Below are 24,615 nucleotides of genomic sequence, written 5' to 3'. Positions count from 1 at the left end.
GTAGGTAAGCACAGTGTTTCTCCCAAGGTAACTACCACGATTTGATTTTGTTTTTGCAGCTGTGTCTTTAAATTCCTGCAGGAGATGTTATATCTTGACAGACTCAGCGTTTATTTATGTGTCACACGGAGAGAAAAACAACTAGATTTCATGTTCTTTCAACATTTAATTTTTTTTTTAAATTGCGCCTACGTGTTCTTTCATTCCAACTACAAGTTTGATGTTGTTCGTTAGTGACCTTCTACATTTTTTTTTTATATACCACGTCGGTGGCAAACAGTTATAGGGCCTCCTAATTGAAAGCGGTCACCGTAACCTATGGACGCCTGCAACTCAAGGGGTGTCACATGCGCGTCGCCGACCCATTAGAAACTTGTATACTCCTTTTTTTTTAGAACCCCATACTGTAGTTCATCGGGAATACCTTGACATAGCTCATTCCACAGCCGGAGCGTTCGTGGGAGGAATTATTATTGATTTTTTTTTGAACCAATGTTTTATTTAAACCAACAAGTCGATTTTGTAAAAGCACATGTCACATATTGTTTTAAACATATGTTTAGCTGATTCAATAAAATATATTTTAACAAGTTTGACCTTGTTGTTTGGTTCGTACAAATTCGACTTGTATCATCAATATTGTGATTTATTCCCTTTACTAAAATACTATTGTTTCAAACAAATAAACACGCAACAAGACGAGTTAGATTCACAAGGCAAATTTCTCTCAGTTGTACCCTTAACTTCACATCCGTCTATCAATCCATTTATATATAGAATCATGTTCCCTAACCTCTAAATAATGTGCATTGTAGGTAGTTAGGTACCTAGATAATTGACGTGAAGCATTGAAATCTGTAATTATTTAACATTTTACAATCATTACAGACAAAGCTGATTCAGCCGCTGATTGTTGTCCTTTTGTTCATTTTCTTGACCAGACGAAATAAGGTCACTAGTGAGATTTATTTTATAAATTTACAAACTTAGGTTACTAGTTCGCTTGGAAAATCTTTAATATGTATTCACGAAAGAGAGACCACATTTCAATATCCTCCCGTGAAATTACGCAAACAAGTTCAGCATTTTTATTTCTTTTTTTTTTTCTATATTAGTTCAATAGAGGCTCACAGATCCATTAGTTTATTTGTTTTAACTGGACACCTGACTTATATGAGATTCACCTACATGAATCTCTGCAGTATGTACCTATTACCCTAACTGATAACGAGTACCTTCAGTACCAATATATTTTTGTAATGATTTTCAACTGACGTAGATTGTCTTTGAAAATCTGTCATAGATCAACTTAAATAGGCATGTCTTTCTCTTGAGGTCACCCATACCTGACAAAGCCTTGTTGACGATAAGCAGAGTTAGCAACTTGTTTTTTTTTTCGCGTTGTTGAAATGTATCAAGCGTTCGCTTAATTTTATTAAATTCAGCTGCACCACTACGTGTTTTTTTTATATACAATGCAATGTCAAACCAATGCACTGTCTTTTTTTTTTCACTCTTTTCACTCTGATTGACGTTAGCGGCATCTAGGTATATAAAGAGTGCTTTTTTCCAGCGCTCCCACCGAACTCCTACTGATGTAGGATCACCTTCGCTGTCAAATGCCTCCAACGACAATTAAGAAGCCATACTGGACTTTCTTGGGGCAACCTGTACCCAATCAATTTAATGATTCTAACTAACACAAGTCAAAATAAATTCTATTGAAAATATTTCAACTTATGCTATCTCAAAGTACTCAGTCATTGTACTTGAGTGTTTTACTGGGGTAGTTGTCTCAGACTCTCAGGCACTGGAGGCCTTGGTATTTTTTCTTTCATATGTGTAATTTATTTCGGTTTCAATTTAATGATATTTATTGACCGACGTCAATCTACTATTATGACAATTGAAGGCTCAGATAGTATTTATCATCTGATCTAAGCGTCATTTAAGCGCACGTTCAACCAGTATAACCGTAATTTACTTCGTGCTTAGGTTATTATCATTAAGCTGATATTTGCAACAATCCAATGTTCAGTTTTTTTTCCTATTGCTATTTAACTACTGTTTATAACAATTTAATGATCAGTCAAAATGTGAAAAAATACCGAAAAAGTGCAAGTGTTTACAGTGCCTACAAACAATAATTTATCATCATTATAGACATATAAAAACCAAGTGAGCCAAGAATAACCGCCTAGCCTAAAGAGGAGCCGACATAAGTGTTTTTAATTGTTAAAAAGGGAAAGAAAATAACATTTACAACCTAAAAAATAGTGTATAAAACTCTGGCACTAAGAAGTACTGTGCGACAGCGCTAGAGGGCGCTATTATAAAGAAGTCATTACTGCCATCTACCATAAAGTTCACGAACTTCTGTGACCCATTGTATACATCGGTCGAAGTTTGATCGATGCACCACTCCTAGCCAACGCACAAACAGTCTCATTGGTAAAACGAAAGAGGGCGCTAAAATAAAAATGGAGGAAATCAACAACATGCTAAAATCATTACAGGCAAGCATGCAGCAGCTTAAATCCGATAATAAAGACATGGAAAACAGAATTACAAACACAATTATACAAAGAATAGACGATAAATTTGAAAAATTAGAACAGAAACACAAGGGGTTAGAAGAAAAAATTGAAAAACATGGACAAAGGCTCAGTTACATTGAAAAAGAGATAAGGAAGAAAAATATCTTGATTTTCGGAGTAGAAGAGACAGAAACAAGCTACGAAAAACTGGAGAATATTTTACTTCACATTATCACTGATACAATGAAAGTACAGTTAACAAGATTGGAAATAGAAGCCGCAGCAAGGAGGGGAAAAAGAGAAGAAAATAAAATTAGACCTATTGTAATAACACTATCAACACTTGGCAAGAAAATTCAAATTCTAAAAAATAAAAAAACTCTACTTAACTCAAACTATTACATAAAAGAGGATTATCCGCCAGAAGTACAAGAAAAACGAAAACTCTTATCGGAAGAGGTACTGAAACTGAGAGAGAAAGGGGAAAATGCAACACTTAAATACGATAGGATCGTCATTTTAAATAAGAAACCTACTAGACAAACAAATATTCAACAAAATAACAATAAGCGGACTCTATCGTCATCTCCAGATTCCCCAAACACACCATCTGGCAGGAATACAACTAATAAAACAAACAAGAAGAATAAAACAGCCAACAACACTATTACCTCCTACTGGCCCCCTAAGTTCATGTCACCCCAAGACTTAGATACGAACCAAGACTACCAAGAACAAGTACCTCAAAACTCATAGCAACTAGAGTCAAGGCCTCTCTCTATCAATCAAAATCGATCAGAACAAAACAATCACAACACTTCTCCCAATACGGCTGGTCCCCGCGGGAGCAATAGACCAATACCCTCCATACACCAAACATATATTGGAACTCTAAACGTAAGATCCTTGGTAGGAATCGGACGCCGAGAAGAATTGGAAAATGCTATACAAAACATAAAATGGGACATCCTGGGACTTTCTGAAATAAAACTCAAAGGAACAAAACTAACTGAATATGATAACTATATCCTATACTACACTGGAAGCAAAAGCGGCAGAAATGGGGTGGGATTTATGTTGAAAAAAAGCCTAAAAAGTAATATATTAAGTTTCAACGCCGTATCAGATAGAGTCGCCCGGCTAGACATGAAATTTACAAACTCTACATTCAGCATTATCCAAGTTTATGCACCCACGAAGAAAGCATCTGAAAAAGAAATCGATACTTTTTATAATAACATAAGAAAAGCACTGAAAAATACTCTAACACATTTAATACTAATAGGCGATTTCAACGCGAAAATTGGTCAACAAAAATCCAACGAAAAAATTGTGATGGGACAATTTGGCTACGGAACTAGAAACGAGAGAGGGAGTTTATTAATAGATTTTTGCTTGGAAAATGAGCTCTACATATTAAACTCACATTTTAAGAAGAATTCGAAGTCAAAATGGACCTGGAAATCCCCCAATGGAATTACCAAGAACGAAATTGATTTCTTCATAACACGGAGACGCGATATTTGCTATCTAAAAAATATAGAGGTGATAAACACAACTCACCCGACTGATCACAGATTAGTGCGGGCTACATGGATTTTGGATGGAAAACAAAAGAAATCGAGAACCCACTTTAAACGAAAACAATCCGAATTTCAACCAATCGAAAAGGAAAGCCTCAAAAACATGTTTTTAGAAAAATCTGAAACAATACTTGACCTACATAATGTTCAAGAGACATATACAAAAATTGTAAACACAGTTAAAGAATGCGTTGATAAATTACCGCCGTTACAGAATAAAAATAAATTGGATTCTATAATTACTGACCATGTAAAATGCCTAATTAAAAGAAGAACAGAACTAAAACAGAAATCAAACCTCTCTAAGCAAGAAAAGAAAGAAATAAAACGGCTCTACGAAAAAATCCGAAGAAACTTAAAAAGGAACAAATGTCAATATAAGAACAATATACTTAAAGAAGAGCTAAGCAAAAGAAGGTCAGTAAAAAGAGGATACAAAATAATAAATAACGAAAAACAATGGATACCTTCACTTAAACAAGTAACAGGACATTCGACTACAAACCGACATAACATCATAAAGGCAGCTACAACATTCTACGAAGATTTATATAGAGAACGGCAACAACCCTCTATTTTTACTCCGGAATTAAACCAAGACCAGAATAATAGCGAAGAGGATATCCCCATTATACTGGAAAGCGAAGTGCGGCATGCAATTACATCTTTAAAAACCATGAAAAGTCCAGGAGATGACAATGTAACCAACGACGTTATTAAAGCGCTGAACGAACCGTTAATTCCTCTTTTAACTAAACTATTCAATGAGATTCTTGCGCAAGAAAGAATACCTAAACAATGGGAACTGGCTGTAATAACCCTACTCTACAAAAAGGGTGACCCCCATGACATAAGTAACTATCGTCCAATAAGTCTTCTTCAGAGCACATATAAACTTTTCACAAATATCGTGCTCTCGAGAATGAGGAACGAACTAGAGTTTCAACAACCAAAAGAGCAGGCCGGCTTCAGACGCGGTTACTCTACCCTTGATCACATATTTACAGTGAGACAAATCATTGAAAACTATACAGAGTTCCGTAAACCGCTCTACATATGTTTTATAGACTATTCTAAGGCGTTCGATTCTATATCTCATACAGCGCTCTGGGCCGCCTTAAAGGAACAGGGAATACACAAAAAGTATATAAATATCCTGAAGGTCATCTATCAATGTAGCAAGGCGCTAGTAAAACTTGACAAGACAGGGGATACCTTTGAAATACAGCGAGGATTGAGGCAGGGCGATCCGATCTCACCGAACCTTTTCAATTCACTGCTAGAGCATATTTTCAGGAAAATAGAGTGGTCAAAAATGGGAATCTATATCTATGGCGAGTACCTCAACCATCTACGCTTCGCAGATGACATTGTTCTGCTATCTGAAAGCCACAAAGATCTCCAGTACATGATCGAGACGCTAAACTTTTACAGTAAGGAGTGTGGATTGGAGATAAACATGGAAAAAACATGCGTCATGACTAATAGAGGGAAGGAAACGATTACGGTGGAAAATACTGTTATAGAATACGTGACTGAATACAGATATTTGGGTCAAGTCATCTCTTTTAGTGGCCATTATGTAGATGAAGTTGAACGTAGAATCCAGAAAGCTTGGAACTCATATTGGTCACACAAACAAATCTTTAAATCCAAACTAGACATTACACTAAAGAAAGTAGCCATCGACACTGTAGTGACACCGACCCTGCTCTACGGGTGCCAAACTTGGGCAATAAATAAAGAGATCATTGACAAGATACAGAAATTTCAAAGAGCCATAGAACGAAGCTTACTCGGTATAAAAATTAAAGATAGAGTAAGAAACACTGAAATCCGTAAGAGGACAAATATAACGGACGCAGCGGAAATGGCATGTCGCCTTAAGTGGCGATGGGCCGGACACACAGCGAGAGCCAAGGACGACCGATGGAGCCAAAGAGTTCTACACTGGTACCCACCAGATGGCGGGCGAGGGCCAGGCCATCCGCTCCGACGATGGCGAGATGACATAACCGAACAGGCTGGCATAGCCTGGGCCAGTCTGGCAGCCGATAGAGAATTATGGTGCAACATGGAGGAGGCCTACGTCCAAAAATGGACAAACCCACATAAAATCTAATTTTAATTTCGTTTTTTAATTTCTTTTTTCTTTACAAATACTTACTAACTGTACACATAAGCTAAATCTGTATTTTTCTAACACACTATTTGGGAAATAAATGGCTTTTATTATTATTATTATTATTATTATTATTAATGATCAGTATTTTCGCAATTTAATGTCTTATTTTCAGCCACAAATGGCATAAAATTTCTTAGTATTTAAGTGCCAATTAAATGGTCGAAACTAAACAATACAATTGAATGTACAGAGTGCACCTCCATGTGCTGTTTCCAAATTCGCAATTTAATGCCTTATTTTCAGCCACAAATGGCATAAAATTTCATAGTATTTAGATGCCAATTAAATGGTCGATACTAAACAATACAATTGAATGTACAGAGTGCACCTCCATGTGCTGTTTCCAAATTCGCAATTTAATGCCTTATTTTCAGCCACAAATGGCATAAAATTTCATAGTACTTAGGTGCCAATTAAATGGTCGATACAATTGAATGTACAGAGTTGCACCTCCGTTTAATGTCTCTTTTTTTTTTTCTTCTGCCGACTTTACTGACAAAGTAATTTAATACTCAGATGGAAACTGCTTATCATAAGTGCTTCAAGAATGTGTTTTTTATATTTTATTCTATACCGTGTTTTTTTTTCCGTTAAATTTGACACGTCGTTAGGTTCATTATCAAGAACCATCCTGTATATCACTTTTAGGTAAATATGCAATAAAAAATGTTCATCCTTTTCATACATAATAAATTAATTTATTATTGTGAGAGACCCTTAAGAATAACATTCAAGTTAGAGTCAAGTGATTGACGGCATATGTCAAAACAAATAACATTAGGAATTGTTGTGTTCAACACTTTTTTTTTTTAACTCGATAACCGCAAGAATTACGACGCTAGTTTCTTAGATAAATTAATTGTATTTGATGTAATGAATCTTTTTTTTTTAAAGTTAACGTAATTCAATAACAACAGGGTGTATATTTCTTTATTTATTATAAGTAGGTATATTTAGCACTTAAAGTGAACCCATCTGGTTTTCTGGTTTTTGTAGTGAACCCATCTGTAATTAAATACTCAGATAAAACTGCTCGAAATCGGCGTTAGGAATGTTTACGCGACAAGAGTATTAGTCACGATTTTATGGCATGTTCAATCAATTCAAGATTCACGTTCAAGTGATAATCTATCTCTATATAAGTGTTACTTTCCCGACATATGCATAGATCCTTTCATTTGCAGCTGTAGTTCAAAATAACCACTTAATGAAGTCGTGACTTACGTTACTTTTACGTAAATTCACCCATGTAAGTAAGTACACTTAGGTAAGTATTTATCTAGTTTGTTTTGGTTTTCACCTTACTCTCAAACATCGACTAATGCTACCATAGGACATTTAAGTGTGATGGTTGTACAACATTTTATCATTCAAGTAAATGCCTTATTTAGGTAAATAGCTTAACCATTCATAAATTTAGCAACATCACATAATTTTGTGTATTAAACCAACCAACAGGTAGATGGTAACTTCACTAATTAAAAATCATTTCTTTTGGTTGGACGGAAATTATTGTAATGATTCCGGGCTGTGATTTATGTAATAAATCAATTTTATAAACCCACTACACATAAACTCAAATAACATTTTGGTACCTAAAAACATTTTGCAATCTAGGTAGGTAACCAAACCGTTTACTAGGTAGGTAGGAGCCACACACCAACACCTGTATAGGCATGACAATCTAGGAAGGCTGGCCGTATGTTGACAATTACCTCAAACGTTTTATTAATTGCATCGTTCGGTTACCTGCTTAAGGTTTATATTCGCGCGGTTGAAAGAAATAACATTTCATTTATTTTTATTTGGTTTTGACTTAATTCTTGAAAAACTGCCGTTATAATCATTTCGCTTTGTAGTATTTAATGAACACTTTCATTTAGCTTCATTACGTTCCGAAACTACTAAGAATGCCAGTAATTTAAAACGGCAGGTAACCAAACCTGTTTACAAAAAGATAACGGTGCATCATGGCGCATCGTTACTCGATTTTATAGGTTATGTTACTTATGTTTCTATCCCATCTTTTCCGAATACTAGATTCACGTGGTAAGTACTTGCTTTTATCCTCGTCGCCACTTGTAATGTCACGCTATTATGCTATATACATTGGGTTGGCTCGCCAATACACACCGCACGTCCGTCCTCTATCTCGCTCGGACACCGACAGTGTTGCCAGACGGAATCTGAAGTATACAGTAGAAAAATGGATAAAAAACCAGTAGATCGGGAGAAAAATCAGTAGATTACAAATATTGATACCAAGTGCAGAAGAATGAAAGAAAAATTAACTATGCTGTTACACAAAAACGGCCCTAGAACTCTTAAAACACTTCTCGCGATTTCAAATTCATGAAGATTGGCGTTTTATAAAGGTTTGGAAAAAACAGGTTTTTTTTTTCTTTTTCTTATCTATGATCAAATGCTTGTATGGAAAAATAAACCGACTTGAAAAGCCACAGTCAAGAAAAACTTTCTTATCCTAAACAATTTTTACGAAGATTAAAACTCGACAGATAAGGTGCATTAGGGTAATTTAATTCCGAAAGTCGTCTAATTTCAAAAGTTGCACTAAAATCATCATTATTTCCATCATATCAAGATTCCCCTTTCGGAATTGAGCATTTCTTTTTTTTTTGCCACTTTTATGAAGTGTGATATTTTTGAAAAAAAATAAAAATATACTCAGAATTACTAGCCTTTTCAATCCTTAGTTAAAAAATGTCCCATACGATTTTTTCTTATTCTGTTACCATTTTCCGTACATGTTGTATGGGGTAACAAAAGAGGAAAGTAAAAAAAAAATGTATGGAAATTCTGGGACACTTTTTGTCTCCCAGTGAGATTGAAAGTACTCGTGATTCTGAGTACAATTGACCTAAAATTCCATGAAACAATAACAAAAAAATTATTGGCAAAAAAAAAATGCTCAATTACGAGAGCATTTCTGTCATTCGGAATTATCCTAATACACCTTAAACTATTTCGCCATGGTACAGCTCTCTGATATAGCTCAAGTTTGGGCAGCGTTTTCGATTAAGGCACGAAGCCTGTAAGCCCTTTTCATGCGGGTTTCACCTATGAATCAGTAATTCTTGGGGAAGGTTTAGGCGTATAATTTGTTGACACTTTGTTTGAAATATGACGATATTTGGTAAACAAGTCGGACAAAATCCCACTGGCTGAGAGCCTTAATCGAAAACGCTGCCCAAACCTTTTGAAATTGACATATGGGTGTTTTAATGACGGTTGGGCTTCTCTTGGGACCTCCATAAGTCTATACTTGGGACCACTCGCCACTCGTCAAAATGGTCGTTAAAAGTGTCGTGGTGCGCTGCGGTCGTTTGTTAGCTACTTATTTAAAAGAGTTACATACTTAGATTTAAATTTTAAAACTAGCATTCAAAAATACCAGCACATCAAGGGTTTGTAACTTTGTGCTTGTGACAATGATTTTTATTTTCTTGCGGTATGTGTAGCCCTATTCATGCGATTTGACAGCAATGAAGTGACATTGACAGCTCACGTTATGCCATTTGCGAATTGCTTTAATTTATTAGATTTCTTCTACCAAAAACGAGCTCTAAATACTAGTTACCAAAGTCCATTACTATTCAATAAGATATTAAATAACTTTTTTGACAATTAAGCTATTAGCAACTATCCGAGTACTTTACTTTAGTTGGTTCAGTCCTGTGCCATTGCCGTGTTTATTTTACGTATTCGCCGGTCTCAATAATTTCTTCCATAATGGCTCGTAATATTGTAAAACTAGGTGCTCTGGAGGCTCAGAGGACAGCTTTCTTCTTGTGTGACATCCAGGAAACGTTCAGGCCTCATGTGAAACATTTCGGCGAAGTCGTTAAAGTTGCTAATAAAATGGTATGTAATTGATAAGAGGTGATAGTTACGTAATTTTGATAATAATATTTTGATATTTATTGTCTTCGCCTCGTTATACTGTGCTTATAGGTATTCATTTATTGATGTTATGGTGGCCCAAAACTTTTTTTATATCACGTCAGTAGCAAACAGGAATACGGCCCTCCTGATGGAAAGCGATTACCGCAACCTTTTGACGCCTGCAACTCAAGGTGTGTCACCTGTGTGTTGCCGACCCATTAGAAACATGTACACTCCTTTTTTGAAGAACCCCATACTGTAGTTCATCCAGAATACCTCGACAGGAAGCTCAAACTAATAAATTTATTTACATGACCTAAAATAAAATTTTTCCGATTTTCATGAAACATGGCTAAGAACACTCCCAACTAACTCGGCTTTCAGACAAAAAAAACTAAATCTAAATCGACAAAAATCAAAAAGGTAATCACGGTCTATATCCCGGTCAATATAAGTCTAATAAATCTAAATCGGTTCATCCATTCAGGGGCGACGATGCCACGAACAGACACGCACACAGACAGACAAGACCCCGTCGTTTTTGCGTCGGGGGTTAATAATACAACTAAAATATATTTTCCCTCATTTCAGATGGAAGCAGCGAAACACTTCAAAATCCCAGTCTACATCTCAGAACAGTACCCCAAAGGGCTCGGGCACACAACTAAAGACATCGATGTATGCAACGCAGCCCTAGTTTATGAGAAGACTAAGTTCTCGATGTACACTCCGGAGCTGCAGGAGAAGTTGATGAAAGATGTGCCGACGTTGGAGACGGTGGTGTTATTTGGGATTGAGGTTAGTTTTGAGTAATTTTTATTTTCTTTATTTATCTTTTCTCTTAGATTAGGCTGTTTTATAATATGATTATAAAAGTAAAATACAAAACCACATACAAAACAATACAAAATATATAAACACATTATAAAAAACCTAACCTAGGGTGCCGCCGGCAGCGGGGCAGGGCCCAAGCTGCCGGTGGTTAGGGCTGCAGAGAGAGGAACCGTCGGACTATCCGCGCCGTGTCCAAGATCACCGCCTTCTGCATCTGGCCCTTGATCCAACCACCTAGCGAGAGTCTCTCGAGATGTTGGTCGAGACTCTTCGCTATGAGACCGTTCGCTGAAACGACTATCGGGACAATGACCGTCGAATCAACATCCCACATGGCGGTTATCTCGTGAGCCAAGTCTAGTAATTATTATTATTATAAATGGGCTTACTCTTGGCCACAGATTAGCCAAAGGCAAAGACGTGGCCTACCATGTAGTGAGCTCGCCCAGAAGAAACCAGAAGAAACTTAACCCGCACCACCACCTTTCGTCGCGTGGGTGTCGTAGAAGTCGACTGAGGAATATGGGTTAAATTGTGGCGTAGGCGAGAGGCTGGCAACCTGTCACTGCAGTGTCACAATTTGGGTTTTTTTCAACCCCTTTTGCCAAAAGTGGCATTGAAACAGTAGTTGTGCTCTGCCTACCCCTTTATGAGATACAGGCGTGATTATATGTATGTAGTCGTAGATAATTTACGCTATTTGACGCGTGATTGTCGCTAGATGTCACTACAAATAACCCGTATTTACTGATGTATGGAGTTGCAACCCTTCCCTTACTTATACAATACAATACAATACAAATACTCTTTGTTGCACACCTCAACACACGAAACAACATAGCAAGTATAAACAACAACTTAAGAGGTAAAACAAGAGGCGGTCTTATCGCTAAAGAGCGATCTCTTCCAGACAACCTAGGTAGTGGAGAATAATAAATATAATAAATTATTCCTCTATGCTAAAACTAACTTTTGAATTTCCAGGCCCATGTATGCATCGAGCAGACGGTAATAGACCTGCTGAATGAGAACATCGCAGTCCATGTGCTGGCTGATGGAGTGTCTTCCAGGTCTCTGATGGACCGTGGATTGGCTTTACAGGTAAATATATATTAAAAAATACATGTATCGATTATGATGCACACATGAGTCATGTATCACATATGATACATAGACATTGCAGTCCAAGTGTTGGCTGATGGCGTGTCTTCCAGGTCTCTGATGGACCGTGGATTGGCTCTGCAGGTGAATATATATTAGAAAATACATGTATCGAATGTGATGCACATATGAGTCATGTCATGTATCACATAAGATACATAGACATTGCAGTCCATGTGTTGGCTGATGGCGTGTCTTCCAGGAAGTTAAAACGGCCCCTTACTTCATTTTTCCGCCTACTAGAGGAATAAGTAAGGGAAGAGACTGCGAGTTATTTGTATAGGCATAGTCATAGTGACATCTAGCGACAACCACGCGTCAATCACGTGTCAAATAGCGTGAATTATCAGTACCACTACTCGATACTAGGTGTCAGCAGTGTCTCGTCTGCCAACAATTTAATATTAGAACAGTTTACAACTTATATTACAAGCATAAGGAATTGAAAACAGAATACTTGTGGGATAATTCGGTGCTCTTCAATGATGGATAGACAGTTTGTACAGTATAGTTGTTTAATCAGCTTCCACAAATGCAGATATAGGTACAGAATTCGGTATGTAAAAATAGTAAGTAAGATGCGCTTGATCGGAGCGTCGACAGATCGGTAATGAATGTGAGGTAATTAGATGTAAAAGGTCATATGTGCTCCTCCCGCGCGCCTGACCCCTCGATCGTCCATTAGCAGGTAAGGGTGAGTGTAGACATCTTCCCCCCCTCGGAAACTGTGGGTTTTCGAGTAGCTTCTTCGCACTCATCGTTAGGTAGGGGGCATAGATTTGTAACAGCGCGGCGAATGAGGCCCTTGGACGTGTTCACATCGGCGACGCGTGCGATGCCGTCGGCTCCTGGATACAGTCGATGGATGCGGCCCATGCGCCATTTGAGTGGTGGTAAGTTGGCCTCCTTTAGTACCACCATATCGCCTTCAGCGAGTTTTCCTTGAGTGATGCGCCACTTCGATCGTTGTTGCAGCTCGTTCAAGTATTCGGTGCGCCATCTCTCCCAGAATTGTTGACGAATCTGCTCAATTTGCTCATATTTTCTGAGTCGGTTTGGATTGAGTTCGGTGAGCGCCGGAGATGGCAATGAAGTGAGCGGTTTACCGATCAGGAAGTGCCCGGGACACAAGGGATAAAGATCAGTAGGATCGGCTGATAGGGGAGTTATAGGTCGAGAGTTTAAAATTGCCTCGACTTGTGCAAACAAAGACGATAATTGCTCAAAAGTGAGGTTAGTGTTCCCTACCATTCGAGTTATATGATGCTTAGCAGCCTTCACACCGGCTTCACTAAGACCGTTAAAATGCGGTGAGTAAGCAGGTGAGAACTTAAACGTTATGAATTCACCGGCAGCGTAAGACGAGATGGATTCACCGCAAGATTGTAAGAATCTTTTAAATTCATTATTTGCGCCCACAAAATTTCGACCATTGTCACAATGAATTACGCTGGGCTTTCCTCTGCGAGAGATAAAACGGTTCAAACACATGATGAATGCCTCTGCACTCAAGTCTGATGCAATTTCCAAATGAATTGCTTTGGTTGCAAAACAGACGAATATACATAGATAGCTTTTAATAATTTTGCAACCGCGTCCCTTTCGATCACGAGTTGGAAACGGACCAGCGAAGTCGATGCCGGTAACCTCGAAAGCGAAGCTGGGGGTGACTCGAGCGGAGGGTAAGTTTCCCATTATTGGTATGACAGATTTAGCTTTAAGTATTCTACAGATTCTACAGTTGTTTACAGTAGATTTCGCTAATCTTCTTCCAGCCACAGGCCAGTACAGTTGCCTGACATTAGTCAGTAGTAGCTGTGGACCTCCGTGGCATAGTTTTTTATGTTCGTGAATGAACAGTAGTTTGGTGAAAACATTTTTTGAATCTAATATAATCGGATGCATTTTACTAAATATTTCAGATGAATTTTGAATGCGTCCACCTACTCGGAGGATGCTTTTCTCATCAACGAAAGGTCTGAGAGACAGGATTCGCGATTTTGAAGGTAAGCATTTTTTGTTATTTAATAGATGTAGTTCATGCTCGAAACATTCCTCTTGGTGTTGTCTAACAAGATGATGCAATGATAACTGTAGTTCGTCTGTAGTTAGATGACCGGTAGTTTTATTATTTGAGTGTCGTATGTTGTGGATAAAACGCAGTGCATAGGCCAAGCTGCGTAATAATATTGTAAATTTAGAGAAATTTTCGATATTTATTAATTTGTCACAAGTTGTAGATGTAGGTACTGTTGTAGTGCATATTATAGGTATAGTAGTTTTAGGTTTAGAATTAGTTTTAATTGTTTTAATTTCAGGTATGTTGGCACTAAGTTTAATAACCTCTGGCCAGGCCAATGGTCCTTCTAATAGAAAGCAGGGACCATGCCACCATAGGTCAGCATCAGCTACTTGTGCTGGACTGACACCACGGGATGCTAAGTCCGCGGGGTTTTGAACACCCGGGACGTGTCTCCAGGATCCATTAGCTGTTAGCTGCTGAATCTCTGCGACACGATTTGATACAAACGTTTTAAGGGTTTGTGAAGGTGAACAGATCCATCCTAGAACTACAGATGAGTCTGTCCAATAATAGATATTTGAGACTGTAAGTCGCAAAGCTTCGATAACCTTTGAGCTTAGACGTGCAGCTAACAAAGCTCCACACAATTCTAGACGCGGGATGGTCTGAGCTTTCACGGAACTTACTTTCGTTTTAGCGCATAACAGGTTAACTGACACGTTACCTGAGCTACTAATTGAACGTAAGTAGACGCATGCTGCATACGCATCTTGAGATGCATCACAGAATGCATGCAATTCGACGATTGCATCGGGATCGTCAGTAAGGACAAATCTGGGTATTTGAAAGTTGGTCAGGCTCTTAAGGCCTTGAACGAAATTAAACCATGCTTTCGACAGTTCTGTGGGAATAGGATCATCCCAGTCTAGCTTGGTTAGCCATAGATTTTTTAGAATGATTTTGGGTACAATAGTACATAAGCTTAACAACCCTAGAGGATCGAACAACCTAGCAGAGTTCGATAAGATTGATCGCTTGGTGGCTACTGACGATTGTTTTATATCGACAGGAAAGTTGAATGTGTCAGTGCTAGGGTCCCATTTGAGTCCTAGCGCGCTTGATTGTGAACTGAAATCTAGATCTTTCGGTATCAATGAATTAGAGTTGTCTTGGAGGACGGAACCGATGTTAGAACGGAATTTACGCAATGGCAGGTGCGCTGAATGAAGAACTTCCGTTATTGAATTTATTATGTAGCACAAGTCCTCCTTTGAACTGCTCCCTGTGATAACGTCATCTACATAGAAGTCGTGTTTGATTACATCAGCAACTCGTGCATCACTGCACTCATTCGCGAGCTGCACAAGGCACCGCGTACTTAGAAATGGTGCAGAAGAGGTACCGTAGGTAACAGTGTTAAGTTGATATATTTTAATTGGCTGATCAAATTGCTCACGCCATAAAATCATTTGGAGATGACGTTGTTCGGGCTTTACTAATATTTGGCGATACATCTTCTCCACATCGGCTGTTACTACATATTTGTGTTGCCTAAAACGAAGCAATATGGAGAAGAGATCGTCCTGGACTACAGGTCCGACATGTTGTATTTCGTTGAATGACACGCCAGATGACGTTTTTGCTGACGCGTCATAGACAACTCTCAGGCGCGTAGTTTCGCTAGATTCGCGAATTACAGAGTGGTGTGGCAAATAGCACCCACGCTCGGGTTTAGGTACTTCACTCATGTGTCCTAGGCGCTCGTACTCTTGCATAAATTTAGTATACTCTTGTTTCAATTCAGGTTTTTGTTTCATTTTACGTTCCATTTGATGAAGTCGCCTTTCGGCTATTTTAAAAGAGTCGCCTAAGACATCTGGTGAATCACGAAGAGGTATTTGTACACAAAATCTGCCATCTTCGTCACGCTGCGTAGTTTCTTGAAAAAGAGCTTCGCAGTATTGGTCGCTATTTGAAGTGGGCTTGTCTTTAGGAACTTCTTCTAGTTCCCAAAACTTTGTAAGTTGTTGTTGTATGTCCTGACTGAAATAGCAATAAGACTTACTAGGACGCTTTGTAATTTTCCAGCTATTGCGGCCACCAAGGATCCATCCAAACTCAGTTTCATGGAGGACTGGTTTATTTGGTCCGAGCTTTATTTGAGAAGTGCCCAGAACGTCCCAGAAGATATCTAAACCTAGAAGTATATCGACATCTCCAGGGAGATGGAAGTCAGGATCAGCTAATTGGATGTGACCAGGGATGTCTAATTCCTCAACTCGTATCTTGTTTTGAGGAACAATCCCGGTTACGACTGGCAAAATATAACATTTGACATTCGTAGTGTATGAGGTATACGTAGACCTAATTTTTATGTTGCAATGTTCGACAATATTTACTGATGCATTTTTAAGACCGTACACGCATTCGTGTTCTTTAATTATAGGGCATCCTAACTTAGCTCGTGCCGCCTCCGTTATAAAAGAAGACTGCGCGCCGTTGTCAAGAAGAGCGCGCAGTTTGACAATGTTGCCATTGTTTGACACCTCAACTATGGCCGTGGAGTGAACACCCAGGCCTGAAGAGCCAGCAGACAGTGTAATTGCCGGACGCGGACAAGAAGATGCGTTGTCAGTGTTGTTGGTAGGTATTTCAACATTAGACACTGAACTGGTAGGCATAGATGTAGACGTAGACGCTTCTACGTTATTTTGTGCATCTTGTCGAAATGATGATGATGATGATTGTGTTTGATGCGGTTGAGAACCACTGGGTAGGTTGTTTACTTTGTGAAGTAAAGTGTTGTGCCTTCTTTTACAAATGCGGCAACCAGCGAGGCGGCAATGGTATGTCTGGTGGTCACTACGTAAACAATTGTTACATAATTTCCATTGATAAACCTTTGCAATACGTTCTTCCACAGACATTGATTTAAATTTGTTACACTCATATAATTTATGATCTTGTTTACAAGCTAAACAACAACCACGGGGGTGTGAATCGAGCGAAGAAGAAATGAAGGATTTAGACCTATTTAAGGTTTGACGATTTTCAACCTTATTATTATGAGTTTGAGTATTTGAGGTTTTGGCGGCGTAGACTGTTTCTAATACAGTTGCCCTTTTACGAAGAAAGTCGAAAAAATCGTCTAAATTATTAGTCTCTAATTTGCTTCGATGTTCCTCCCAATTTCTCGCGGTTACCGAGTCTAACTTCGATGAGCCTATATAAATAATAAGCGTGCCCCAACTGTCAGTCGGTTCGCCTAATAACTTCAAAGCACTTAAATTTTTTGAAATTGCATCAACTAAGTTGCGTAGGCCCCGGTCGGACTCTTTAGATAGCGCCTCAATTGAAAATAGACATTTAATATGTTCGTTAATTAATAGGCGCTTATTGTTGTACCTGTCGCAGAGCAACGACCAAGCAATTTGATAATTATCACTAGAAACGCTGACCGAATTAATAACCGCCAGAGCGGAACCCTCCAAGTATGATTTTAAATAATGAAATTTGCTTATGTTATCTAAATTGTCATTATTATGAATGAGAGATATGTACATGTCTCGAAACTGAAGCCATTTATTTGTATCACCACTGAAGGGAGGAATTTTCAGGGGTGGCAGTTTAACGTGATTCGTAACTGATGTGGAACTGCCACGACATGAAATCTCGTCACTTTGTTTAATTTTGCTATTGGTAAACGCATCTAAATATTCTTGAGCCGTGCCAATCAGCTGGAAGAACTGGTTTTCTGTTTGCTCCCTTTCTTCCATCTGTTTTGACGTATCACTATCTAAAGCCTCAATTTTAGTCTGAATTTCATCGAAAGTGTAACTCAGCTCTTGGAATTTAGACAATCTTAAACTTAATTCGTTGTTTATTAATTTATTACGCTCAGTTACACTATCGAGACTCATTAATGGCGTTAAATATTTTTCAAATAATGTTACGCGGCCTCTAACTGTGGCCCTTTGCTTTAAAAGATCCTTTAATTCGGTCATTTTGTAGGCGAAAATAACGAAGATGTTAGTTATAAATAATTAAATTGAATCCAACCTCGTAAAACGATGAGTAGGTCAGCTTATCGCCGACAACAGCTGTGCACAATAGGTACCGGCCGGGCAATGCAACTCGACACGGTGTGACTCGGCTCCGCTGATGGAAACCGCCGCTGCCAAAATCACTAGTTCTCACCAGCCTATATCCCGATTTTCTCCTGAAATAGTCGGCAATTATGTTTAACTACCTATAAGTACTTGTTTTTATAGCGGGATTAATGTATTTAAGGAAAACTAGTAACTTTAAAGATGGAAGTTGGACACGGTGTTACACTGTGTTAACGCACGACTTTTAAGTTGAAATTTATGGAAGATTTAATTAATTTACGGTACCAACACGTATGTAATATTTACTTAAGAAGTATAAAGAAGCTATTTAAATGCTATTTATCGATAAGGAATAGGTAATTATGAAGTTAATTTTATTATTTTGCAAACGGTGGTACCTACTTAGACTTAACTCACAAACCGCACTAATTTGCACTAGAATTATCGCACTTTAAATTAACACAAATCGAAAACAATTATTTTTATAGGAAAGATGAACAGTGATAGGAACGGGCGTACTTCCTTCGGATCCAGTAGGTATTCACTCATTCCGGGATATCTTCGCCTTCCAGTTGCATCATCCACATCACGTCGGGGTCACCATCAATTGTGGGATAATTCGGTGCTCTTCAATGATGGATAGACAGTTTGTACAGTATAGTTGTTTAATCAGCTTCCACAAATGCAGATATAGGTACAGAATTCAGTATGTAAAAATAGTAAGTAAGATGCGCTTGATCGGAGCGTCGACAGATCGGTAATGAATGTGAGGTAATTAGATGTAAAAGGTCATATGTGCTCCTCCCGCGCGCCTGACCCCTCGATCGTCCATTAGCAGGTAAGGGTGAGTGTAGACAATACTGATTAACATTATTGTAATATTATCTAAAAATTGGTGAGCATTAGACTCTTTGTTCGTCGCGACATCTGTTGACAAGTAGCAGTACTAATAATTTACGCTAGTTGACGCGTGATTGTCGCTAATGTCCCTATAACTATGCCTATACAAATAATGAAAAAAAATATATATATTTTTCAAGTAGACATATTACAATGCGCATATGAACGTCAAATCAGTTGGAATGGGATATCCACTATGGGACCGGCAAGAAACTCGGCGGGCCACTTCTTTTCAAAACATTACATCTTATAATTAACATGCATTAAATAACAAGATACAATTTAACGTGTATTCATCAAATAAATATTAACAGACTAGGTAGGTACTCTATGGAAATTAATTTCAATAAATTATATTGTAGTTTAATATAATAGCAATGGCCGCTTTAATGTACAGCCATAATATGGTTCGACCAAACGATGGAACGCTGCGTGTGCGATCTGGCGCCCATTTCTCAAAACGAAAAGTTACAAGTTACAAGCGGAAGTCTCTTTCCAACTTTTCATATTAGACATTGACAACCGCTTGTAAATTGTAACTTGTAGCTTCGAGAAATGGGCCCCTGGTGTATGACACTTTTCCTTTTTTTCTTTTATTTAATTTAGTGTGCTCTGTTTGTTATTATTCTTTTATATACTTAGATCACAGCCTGTTGTTATTTTTCTTGTAACGTTTTCACTTTTATTCTTTTTAACTGTTTAACCACTTTTCTTGTATGTGTTTTGCATTTCTTCTGTCTGTTACCCTCCGTGAATCTCACTTGATGGTCTCATCGGAAGATCAGCGCTGGAAGTCCCCAGCAACACGCTGAGATGAGGCCATTTCGTGGCACTTCATTACTTTGTCTTGTTATTATGTGTATTTTGTCTTGCCTGTGTTCACGAATAAATGCTTATTCTATTCTATAACTCGCATTTACCATCATTTACTGATGTACGGAGTAGGGATGGGCCGAATATGGACTTTGCCGAATACGAATATTCGGCCGAACATTCGGTACAGCTCTTACCGAACCGAACATTCGGCCGAATATTCGGTTACGCCATATTTTTAAAGCGGATGTTAAGACTAAAACTGTTAAATGATTGATAAGGATATCGTCACTACTTTTAAAAAAACTTGTATCTTCGTCTGTCAATGAAAAGAAAATTGTAAAAGTATGTATGGAATTTATATAGACTTACTGCGTTAACTTCGAGGAACAGCGTGAGATACGAGATTTTTTAAAAGTAGTGACGATATGTTACTACAACTATGTTCTTATGATTTAATGGATAACTAAAACTTAATTAAAACAACTCTGAACTCTTCTCAACTCTTAAACTACGGTTTCTTTTACTTTTTTACAAATCAGAATCAGAATCAGAATCAGAATCATTTTTATTCGTTAAACATAGGTAGTACAAAAATTTGGTCTTATAAATAAATATGTCAGTAACACTATGTTTTGCCTGCTGGCGTACGACTATTTCCTTATATTAATCATGCGTAATTACAAGATATAATTCATGCTTAAAAAATACTACACAACCAGAAATTTATGCAAACGATATTGAAGTGCTAATACAAAAACAATTGCTTCGTCAAATACAGTATTCAAATTTAATAAATATATGAATATATAAAAAAAAAAAAAAAAAAAATTAATAATAATAGTAATAACATGTCAAAAGATTAAAAATAAATTTAGTGTAATAAATTATAAGTCAATATCATTTAGGAATTGTTGTACACTGTAATAACATTTTCTAATTAATAACAATTTAAGTTCTGTCTTGAACTTTCCAAGTTTTAATATTTTAATATGGTCTGGTATTTTGTTAAATATTTGTGGGGCCATTCCCAACAGACTTTTTCGTACTAAGGCTGTGTGACAAGCTTTATTACGCAATGCATTTTCATACTGAGGTCTTACCGGGAGTCTTCGAATGTCAGCAATTTTTTCATATAATTGTGGATTACATTTAACAAAAATAGCAATTTCCAGAATGTATAAACTGGGCAAGGTCAGTATACTTAGCGATCTAAAATATGGAATGCAGCTATCTAACACTTTTAGCCCACACATTGCCCTTACACATCTCTTCTGTACTATAAACGCTGTATCTTTATCAACTGAATTGCCCCAAAATATGATTCCATATCTTAGTGTTGATGCAACAAGACCGTTGTAAGCTACAAGTAAAGATTCCTTACTTACTATTTTCGAAAGCTTATGTAGAGCGAATGCTGATTTGCTTAATTTTTTACAAATTTCACTTACATGATATTTCCAGGTAAGTTGACTATCAATGTATAAACCCAAAAATTTAGTAACTTCTACCGTATCGATTTTGGTCCCTTCATAATTAACATTAATGTCTTTCGGAGTAATTCGTTGATAAAAATGCATTAAATTAGTTTTTGTTAGATTAATTACTAGGTTATTATTGTTAAGCCACATTATTATGTCATTGATTACAGTATTAATATCATTTTCATAATTATCAATATCATTACATTTTATAATAGAAGTACTATCATCCGCAAATAAAATCATTGGGTGATCGATGGCTGTGGGCAGATCGTTTATATAAATCAGGAACAACAAAGGACCCAGGACACTTCCCTGTGGCACTCCATATTTTACGCATCTTGCATCGGATAAGTAAACCTTGTCTGTTTTACTTTTAATACAACTTTGAGTTACTTCAGTGTATTGTAACCTATTGGCAAGATATGATCTGATAAGATTTAATACATTTCCTCTAATGCCGTAACAATTAAGTTTGCGAAGTAACGTGTCATGATCGACATGGTCGAAAGCTTTTGTCATGTCTGTAAATACAGCACATATCGGTATTTTCTTATCAACGCATTCCATAACATTATGTATCAGATCATATATCGCCATGTTTATATTAGTATCTTTTCTGAAACCTTTTTGTTCTTTACATAATAACTTGAAAGTGTCAAAAAAACTATATGATTGATAGATATATCTTTCAAACACTTTTGAAAAAACTGGTATTAAGGCTATTGGTCGATAGTTCTGAGGGCTCTCTTTATCACCTTTTTTATATAAAGGCTATAACTTTTATATAAAGGCAAAACAATTGTATTTATAGTTTCACGCATAAGTATAGGTAGGCATGTCTTTTTACTAGTTCCTTAGAAAGCTACTAATAATAAGCTTATTATCCAATGGAATACGTAAGATCTTCATTAGTTATTTACTTTGTTTATTCGGTGAATATTCGGCAATGCCACCGAATTATTCGGCCGAATACGAACATTGAAAAACTTGCCGAATATGCCGAATACCGAATATTTACCGAATATTCGGCCCATCTCTAGTACGGAGTTACAAACTCTTCCCTTACTAATTCCTCTATGCTACTAAGGGTCCCCCCACATCTAGCGTCTCGCGAGCGTCGCGTCGGGCCAACTGTATGGGCAAAGCCTGACGCCGCGTCGACGTCGCGTCGACGCGACGTCTTTTTCCATACAGTTGGCCCGACGCGACGCTCGCGAGACGCTAGATGTGGGGGGACCCTAACATACGTTATTCTTTCAGCGCATGCAATCCATAGGCACATTCATAACAACATCAGAGAATGTACTCTTCAAATTGATGAAGGATAAAAATCATCCCGCTTTTAAACACATTTCCAAATTAAATAAGGAACCTACGGTGGACACGCTTGGATTCTCGTTGTCGAAACTATAACAAGGTAGATCTATGTATCATATGTGATACATGACCACATAACTGAGTACCGTGTGGGGTTATAATTGTAACCCACACCCAATAAACCTAATAATTCTTACTAATTATCTTAAAATTTAAATAATCACCACCCCCTTTCTTCCCGTGGGTAGCCGTAGAAGACGACTGTGGGATATGGGTAAAATTGTGGCGTAGACGAGAGGCTGGCAACCTGTCACTGCAATGTCGCAGTTTCGTTTTCTTTCAACCCCTTATTTGCCAAGAGTGGCACTGAAACTTGAGTAGTTTCATGTGCTCTGCCTACCCCTTCATGGGACACTCGTGATTATATGTATGTATGTAAATAATTAGTTTAATTTTTAAATTATTTATTCAATAATAGTGAAACAGTATTTTTACATTACACTTTCCGCCAAACTGTAGAAAAGTTATATCTAGAATATCTTAATCGTATAATGAAATTCGTAAGTCTTCATCATCTTTTCGTTATCCTGGCATTTGCCACGGCTCATAGGAGCCTGGGGTCCGCTGTGACACTGACAACTAATCCCAAGATTTGGGATGAACAAGATTAAATTTTTAAGTAGTTGCAAAAATTAAGACAAAGACAAATTTTTTCAAGTAGGCATATAACGAAGCGCTTTTGAACGTAAAAAATAAACTACGCCAGCTCTAACCCTACGCCTCAGCCTCGAGAAGTTTTCAATCCCCCCTCAGTTGGAATTTCTGAAAATGCCCATGGACAGTCCTCACTGCCTATTAATTAAAACTATTACTCTCTTATTAATGGTGCTTTTTTCGCTCACTAGCTCGCAACTTAGTATATTACTTGTCATGTTAGTATAATTTATCGCCACTCGTTTCGAAGTCACTACTATTACTACCGCCTCTTTTTTTCAGCGTTTTCAAACAATCGGCTGCTTCGTCGGAACTTCAGAAAACGTACTTTTCAAGCTGTTGAAGGACAAAAACAACCCTGCCTTCAAACAGATCTCTAAACTCAATGTTACACCCACTCCGGACGAATTTGGAGCGAAGACTTTGGAAGATAAATTACATTAATAAGTGCAGAAATGTTTCTGAAATCTGTAAAAAGGAAGCACAAATGTGAGTGTGCACGGAAAAACGTCCCACTTTGTCGATTGCTATAAAGCCGCTTTATTAGTTCAAGCAAAGAGGATCAAGTATTATAGAGAGTTACTGTCAAAGTAAAATGTGTAATCACCATGTAATCACAGTGCATAGACTGCCATCTCTCGACACAGGCTTTAAACTTTTGAACCTCAGTTTTGACAATTTGGCCTATACTCTAGCTTGATATGTGTTAAAATGTCAAATATTAATATTAGCGCCATCTAGCCGAGCGTACCCAAAAGGTGTAACGCTATCTAGGCCACCGTACCTTTTCCTAATATGGTTCTGAGGCACGTTTTTTTCTTAGACCGTAGCTGTCTATACGGAGTTACATATGTCATTGGTTTAAAGATAGAAGTAAATCTCCCCTTAATGGTAACCGACAAAGTGGGACGCTTTACTAAACACACTCACAAATAATAGGTCAAAATAAAGCTGCCTTGATGCATCATTGTTATATTTATTTGTAAAAATAACTGTTACTTGATAGTATAAAGTAAGTTAGACCATAAATTAAATATAACAAGATCATACCA

General features: G+C 37.5%; 2 protein-coding genes across 3 annotated transcripts; one reads left to right on the top strand and one right to left on the bottom strand.

Annotated features, from left to right (window-relative positions):
* Positions 1–9,996: 9,996 nt before the first annotated feature.
* On the top strand, positions 9,997–24,172 carry LOC125238677 (isochorismatase domain-containing protein 1-like). 2 transcript variants are annotated; one of them, XM_048146067.1, is made up of 5 exons: positions 9,997–10,187; positions 10,800–11,006; positions 12,027–12,143; positions 22,793–22,949; positions 23,846–23,982. In XM_048146067.1, the coding sequence occupies exons 1-4, from the start codon at positions 10,056–10,058 to the stop codon at positions 22,943–22,945; spliced, it is 609 nt and encodes a 202-aa protein (XP_048002024.1). In that variant the 5' UTR covers positions 9,997–10,055; the 3' UTR covers positions 22,946–22,949; positions 23,846–23,982. The 2 variants fall into 2 exon arrangements, with proteins under 2 accessions (XP_048002024.1, XP_048002023.1); XM_048146066.1 differs by lacking the exon at positions 22,793–22,949 and having other exon boundaries at positions 23,846–24,172.
* On the bottom strand, positions 12,680–19,184 carry LOC125238676. Its single transcript, XM_048146065.1, has 2 exons — positions 18,855–19,184; positions 12,680–18,445 (listed from the first exon to the last, which is right to left on the bottom strand). The coding sequence occupies exon 2, from the start codon at positions 18,228–18,230 to the stop codon at positions 12,885–12,887; it is 5,346 nt and encodes a 1,781-aa protein (XP_048002022.1). The 5' UTR covers positions 18,231–18,445; positions 18,855–19,184; the 3' UTR covers positions 12,680–12,884.
* Positions 24,173–24,615: the final 443 nt, after the last annotated feature.

This window comes from Leguminivora glycinivorella, chromosome 24 (assembly GCF_023078275.1).
Source record: "Leguminivora glycinivorella isolate SPB_JAAS2020 chromosome 24, LegGlyc_1.1, whole genome shotgun sequence".
In the NCBI taxonomy this organism is placed as follows: domain Eukaryota; kingdom Metazoa; phylum Arthropoda; class Insecta; order Lepidoptera; family Tortricidae; genus Leguminivora; species Leguminivora glycinivorella.
Note: the sequence above shows the minus strand (reverse complement) of the source record. Positions and strands in the feature narration are given on the sequence as shown.